General features: G+C 34.8%; 1 protein-coding gene across 6 annotated transcripts in view; it reads left to right on the forward strand.

The window, feature by feature from the left end:
* SOCS6 (suppressor of cytokine signaling 6) overlaps nucleotides 1-6,530 on the forward strand; it is a 30,884-nt gene extending 24,354 nt beyond the window's left edge. For all 6 annotated transcript variants that reach the window (XM_027882866.1, XM_027882870.1, XM_027882868.1 and 3 more), the window contains one exon: nucleotides 488-6,530. In XM_027882866.1, the coding sequence (XP_027738667.1) occupies nucleotides 613-2,217 (1,605 nt within the window). In that variant the 5' untranslated portion in view covers nucleotides 488-612 and the 3' untranslated portion in view covers nucleotides 2,218-6,530. The remainder of the gene's footprint in view (nucleotides 1-487) is intronic.
* The last annotated feature ends 330 nt before the right edge of the window (nucleotides 6,531-6,860 follow it).

A 6,860-nucleotide genomic window follows, 5' to 3' on the forward strand; every position in this document is an offset into this window, starting at 1 on the left:
ACTTGTTTAGAGAAAGTATGACCTTATAAGACCATGTTTTTAGGACCAATCACTGTTTAACCTGTATATAGGAATCCTGTTCAATATCTCCTGTAGTTTTATCTTCTGTAGTTATTTATGTGGGGACTTTTTAGTAGCCTTGGGAAAGAGAGGAGTGTTTCTGTGCTTGAAAACACGTATGCATGCATTAAATATATGTCTGTGAGTGTGATGTTTCAAAAACATAATGTTTTTGAGTGTGATGTGTGTGTATGTTTCAAAAAATATGCTGAAAGCAGAAAAAAGTTGTGGAAATCTCCAAGGCAGATGTAGCAGATTAATTTCTTGAGCCGGATTGGTTTCTAAGTCAGCTCTCTATTTTTACTTTTGTTTGATGCCCATTGTTTAAGCCCTGCGACTTCAGTATTGTTTGGAGAGGGGGAAACCCTTATAGATAATTTATGAAATATTTCTTTTGTGAAGTTAATTGTTTTTTATTTGTTTCCAGGAAATGGCTCTTGAAGTTCCATGAGGGTGGATAAGACACATAAATGAAGCAGAAGCTGCTCTACATGTGTTAGGGCTATATCACCACAAGCACTGCTGATCAGCCAGATTTGTTAACTTGTCATAATGAAGAAAATTAGTCTGAAAACAATTCGCAAGTCCTTTAACTTAAATAAAAGTAAAGATGAAAGTGACTTTGTAGTGGTTCAGCAGCCATCCTTAAGTGAATTTGGAAAAGATGACTCCTTGTTTGGCAGCTGCTATGGTAAAGATTTGGCTACCTGTGAAGTCAATAGTGAAGATGAAAAAGGAGGCAAAAATAGATCAAAAAGTGAAAGTTTAATGGGTACATTAAAAAGGAGGCTTTCAGCAAAACAAAAACAGAAAGGCAAAGGCAGCACACCATCTGTAAGCTCTGCAGATGATGACACCTTTTCTTCCTCATCTGCTCCAATAACCTTCAAAGATGTGCGAGCTCAAAGACCTCTGAGATCTACTTCCCTCCGTAATCACCATTACAGTCCAACTCCCTGGCCCCTTCGACCTACAAATTCGGAAGAGACTTGCATCAAAATGGAAGTGAAAGTCAAGGCCTTGGTCCATTCCTCTAATCCAAGCCCAGCACTAAATGGTGTTCGAAAAGACTTCCATGAGTTGCAGTCAGAAAACGTGTTCCAGGAACAAAACAATGCATTAAAAAATACAGAATCTCAGAACGGAGACTTGCATCTTCATATTGATGAACATGTGCCTGTAGTTATTGGATTAATGCCTCAGGACTACATTCAGTATACTGTGCCTTTAGATGAGGGAATGTATCCTTTGGAAGGATCACGTAGTTACTGTCTGGATAGTTCCTCACCCATGGAAGTTTCAACTATTTCTTCTCAAGTGGGGGGAAATGCTTTCCATGAAGACGAGAGCCAAGTGGATCAGGATGTAGTTGTTGCACCGGATATCTTTGTGGACCAGACAGTGAACGGTTTGTTGATTGGTACCACAGGAGTCATGTTGCAAAGCCCAAGACTTAATCACAGCGATGTCCCTCCACTCTCACCTTTGCTACCTCCAATGCAGAATAATCAAATCCAAAGGAACTTCAATGGATTAAATGGCACAGATGCCCATGTGGCTGAAAGTATGCGCTGCCATTTGAATTTTGATCCTAACACTGCCCCAGGAGTTGGTAGAGTCTATGATTCTGTACAGAACAGTGGTCCTATGGTTGTGACAAGTCTGACGGAAGAACTGAAAAAACTTGCAAAACAAGGATGGTACTGGGGCCCCATTACACGTTGGGAGGCAGAGGGAAAATTAGCTAATGTGCCTGATGGCTCGTTTCTCGTTCGAGATAGTTCTGATGATCGTTATCTTTTAAGTTTGAGTTTTCGTTCCCATGGAAAAACTCTTCACACTAGAATTGAACACTCAAATGGTAGGTTTAGTTTTTATGAACAGCCAGATGTGGAGGGACATACATCTATAGTTGACTTAATTGAACATTCAATCAGGGACTCTGAAAATGGAGCTTTCTGCTATTCGAGATCCCGGCTGCCTGGATCTGCCACTTACCCCGTGAGACTGACAAATCCAGTGTCTCGGTTTATGCAGGTGCGCTCTTTGCAGTACCTGTGTCGTTTTGTAATACGTCAGTACACCAGAATAGACCTGATTCAAAAACTGCCTTTGCCAAACAAAATGAAGGATTATTTACAGGAAAAGCACTACTGAAAGCTTACGGGAATCTTGCATCTTGCACTTTGGGAACGACAACAACAAAAAGAGATTGAATTACAGTTTACAGACTTTCATTATTATCAGAATCTTTTGCTGCCATAAAAATATTTCATTTTTGTGTGTAAAAGAAAAGTAATGCATTTGGATTTATGTTTGTTTTGGGGGGTTTTGTGTATTTTGGGAGGCTTTCTTTTTTGTTTTGTTGGAAAGAATGATCTCAATTTATTTTTAGAAGTGTGAAATAGATATCTTTCATCAATGTGCAAATTAATCACAATGTGAATGATCAAATTCTCCTTAATTTCCCCCAAGTCCTTTGCTGCTATCCACTGTGATTTTTATGCATTGAAAGCACATTTCATGTGTATTCAACAATAAGTAAAAGTCAAATGAAACTTGTTGAATGGAATTTTTTTTTCCCTTAAAACAACCTCTTGAAAAAAAAAGATCGTGGATAAAGAACATATTGGTATTCTAAATTACTGAATTTACACCTATGGTAAGAACTATTTCCTAGTGTCCTAATAAGAAATTTGTATAGAGATATGCCCTAACATATAGACAGAGCTGTGTGATAAGAATATGGTGATGCAGCATATCTTTAGGGAAAAGAAAACGAATGCCTTCCTCCTAAGCCTTGTATTGTCTGTACACTTTTGTGTTTGAGAAGGTTGGTTCAGCCTTTTTCTTGTCTCAGTGTTTTGTCCTCTAAAAATGGCCTTTAAAAAAAAAGTCTATGAAAGTCAATATATAATACCTTTAAGGAAATTGCGATATTGGGATCTTGTCAAATGCTACCTTTTCTAATCATGCCACCAGTATGGTGAATTGAATATATGAACGCCTACTAGGCCCCTCTTTTTGTCCTTTTCCTTCCTGCCTCATCTTGGGGAACAGGGGAGTGGAATATCCTGGATTTGTAGGAAGGCTCTAGGAATTGTTATTGTGGGAACATAAATTATAAGCCATTTTGGGGATGGGATAAAACTTCTAATAGGATGATTTCTACCTTAGTTATATTCAAGCTACTTGAAATTTTATCCTTTTTAATTTTTCTGCGCTTTTTTTCACTTCAGAATTGACAGTTATACACTAATGTCCTTTGGATAATTTTCCCCTTTTTTGTATATCCTTTGGGAAGGAAGGAACAGGACTGATAAGATTTTGTATGGAAGATGCTTAAAATGCATCTCTAAAGCTCTCTTCTCATAGTCTTTCAAATCATTGAGAAAAGATGTTTGGATATACAGTGACCACAGAAAATGTTTCAGTTTATTGTCATGAAAAAATGTTTTGACATATGAAATACTGAATCAATTAAGTAAATGTTTGTGATATCTGTCAAAGATTCTGGCATTTGAAAAGCTTACAGTTATTCTAACCTTCTGTAGGAAAAAAAAAAAAGACTTTCAGTGGGAAGTACAAGTTCTACACTGTAGTATTTTCATCATGCAAGGTTAACCCATGGCATTTTCCTATTTTGTTTTAGTTGTTGGTTTGTGGTTTTTTTTCCCTCCCGTGTTTCGATCACTTTTATGAGTTATTTGTTAAAGGGGTCATAGCTAGTTTGGAAGGGAGGCTTGCTTTCTCTGCCACTGCCCCCCTGTTTTGTAGTTTAGAATGTCATATTCCCTGTCTCTGGTAGGAATGGCTAATCAGTAAACATCACCTTAGAAAAAAGGCTGTTCAGCTTCGATACAGCTTTCTTGTTTAGGTCATTTTCTTCTCCTTATTTAATCTAGCCTTTTAGTCCCCTGAAATGAGTCTTTAGGAATGAATACAGTATTGCTGCAAGGTGGTGCAGTAGCACTACATCTTGGGTTGCCTGAATTGATAGACAAAATTTATATTTTTTTAATTTATTTTTTTGACCATAATGTTTAGCTAAAAAATAAAAAAAAGAAAATCAAAGGTAGATAAAGACTGCCTTTGCTTTTAAGGGAGGGAGAATAAGGATTTCCTCTTTAGTCTGATAAAGTTTTAAACTTAAAAAGTAAAATAATGTAGAGCAGTCTATACATGTAATTTGTTGGCTCTGCCATGGAGATATATCTATGAAAGTGTGAATTCTGCTTTCTTTTTTTTCCTCTACTGACTTCTCCCTCTATCCAGTCATGCCCCGTCCCCTCCTCCTCTGAATCAGGATCACTAAATTTATTCAAAAAGGCACAAATAACCTATTGTATGGTACAGTGTTCTGATTCTGCCTGTGGGGAGGAAAAAGAAAATAATTTCTATGGATTTCAGATGGATACTTCTGGAAGAAAGCCTCTGGCATTTTCTTCACTTTAAAAATTCTTTCCCCATACTAGTGGGCCTATGCATTCTATGGAATCTTTGAAAGATTATAGTATATTAAATATTTTCTTTGCCATTTAATGCCACTATTGAATGCATTAAACATATGTTTATACTATGCCACATGCATTAATTTAGCAGTCATTGCATTGAAACTTAAATATTTGAAGCTATAATATCCTGATCTTATTGCTGAATTGAAAAACGTGCGAGAACACACATGTTAAAATTCTTACCCATGCCTTTGTAAGTTTCAGTTTTTTCACTCATAAATGTTGATGCTTTTTTTTCCTTTAAACTCTGTTTCAACTATCCAGTTTCTGAGTTGCCTTCCTTTCTTGTCCTTCATCTGTGAACTTAATCAGGTCAAGTTAACTTTGTCATTTCCCACCCTCCCATAAAGCTACCACAAAAGGAACACTTTAAAGTGGCTAAGGTATAGGATGTGAGAACCACATAGCACTTTGCTTCTGAATAAAAAAATGGTGGTGATATTTCTACTAAGCTCAAAATACTTTAAATCAGTAATAAGTAGACACAAATACTTATTTTTCAGGTTTCTTTAATCAGAACCTCACAGTGTTTTTTCATACTGAGGTAACTGGCCAGCCAGGAGAAGGAACCCCGAAAAAATACTTTGAAAACATTACAGATACTTACAATTTCTTATAATAAAGATTAATATAAAAAACCCCACAGTAACATTTAGCTATGAGTCAATTTAGAAGTAGTCAGAATAACCACAAAAATTGTGTTGACTTCTGCTTCTTGAAAATTAGAGGAACAAAGTGTCCTTGACAAATAAAAGAAAAATGGTTGAGAATATTTTCGGGAACTTTGGAAGTAGATACACTAGGAATAAAAGCTAACTGACTATGATCCTTATAGAGTAGAAATATGGCTATTTATTCAGCACAACAGTTTAAGGGATCAAAAAATATGTTTTTTTATGGGATTGAATTGTGGAAAAATGTTTTTAAAAATGAAACTTTGAAATTAAATTTTTTTTGAGCATCTGAAATGATTGACATTGATAACATTGTCTGTTTTACCAATTAGAAGAGTTAAACCACATTTGTATTTGGAAATAATAAATTTGCACAATTTCCTCTGTGGGTTTTTTTGTTTGTTTGTTTGTTTGTTTTGTAAGCCAGTGTTATAAAAAACTGAAAGTGATGTGTATTCTTTGATCTGTTTGAAGGATATAGCACTTATCCTGCTGTTGACATAGTGAATGCCATCTTTTTATCAAAATGTAATTCTGTCAGAAGGATCAGAAATGCAATTATTAATTAAACTCACTGTTCTCAGATGAGCTGACTTTGCATTTTGTTAAAACCAATTTCTTTCTGTGAATATTGACTGCTGGGCTAAGTAAAATCTGTGCAGTTTTTGTTTTGATGCATTTCATCTATGTGAATACTGGAATTATAAATTTAAAACAGCATACCAGCAATATATGGGCTATGATTCTGATGAGAAGTATTTCTCTCTTACTGAACTTTCAAATTCTGAGCTAAGCTATGGATGCATTAATGATTGCCAATTTAATTTCTTAAAATCTTTCTATGACTGCAAAGAATAAAAATTACAGGCATTCTTTATAAATAAAAAATGGGCTAGATGATAGTTCATAATATGGAAAATATGGCATTATTGTATCTGGAAAGTGTTCTAAATTCTACCCAGATAATGAAAAATTCTAAAAGAACTTTTTATGAGTACCTGTTGGGTTAAAGAATTTTTATAGTGATGATGGAGTGCCATGAAGTTAATACTTGCAATCCAGATTGCTGTAGTTTACACTTTTCTCTGTTTCAGACCTGGTGTGCACTATTTGTACTAAGCACGCCACAGAGTGAATTATCCAAAGTCCATTGATTTTAATGTGTTTTGGTTTGTAAACAAAATTATAGTAATTTCTTGCACATTTTTGAAAAATAATTGTATAAGGATTTATGTATCTGCTTCTGGATACAGTGTGTAAATAAAAATTTCATTCACAAAAAGATTTGTGGAGTGTTCTATACTTTAATGGTGTTCTAAAATTAAAAAAAAAACCTGAGAGACATTGTAAAATTTGGGCATCTGTCTCAAACCTTTAAATTTTAGTGGTTACAGTTTAAACTGTTCTATATTTTTAACCTTTGCTTGTTGACTTTCAAAATATTTTTGTATACCAATTATTTTAATTTCTACTTTTCAAAGAATACAAAAAAAAATTGCAATGATATAACTAAAATACAGTTTTTAAAAGGTGTGCATAGATACTTTCCGATAATTTTACGTGGGCTTTTTTTCCATTAAAAGTTTACAGAATTCATAACAAAAGTCTCCAT

This window comes from Empidonax traillii, unplaced genomic scaffold (genome assembly GCF_003031625.1).
Source record: "Empidonax traillii isolate 1590-97213 ecotype Southwest subspecies unplaced genomic scaffold, ASM303162v1 scaffold113:size1526484, whole genome shotgun sequence".
Lineage (NCBI taxonomy): Eukaryota > Metazoa > Chordata > Aves > Passeriformes > Tyrannidae > Empidonax > Empidonax traillii.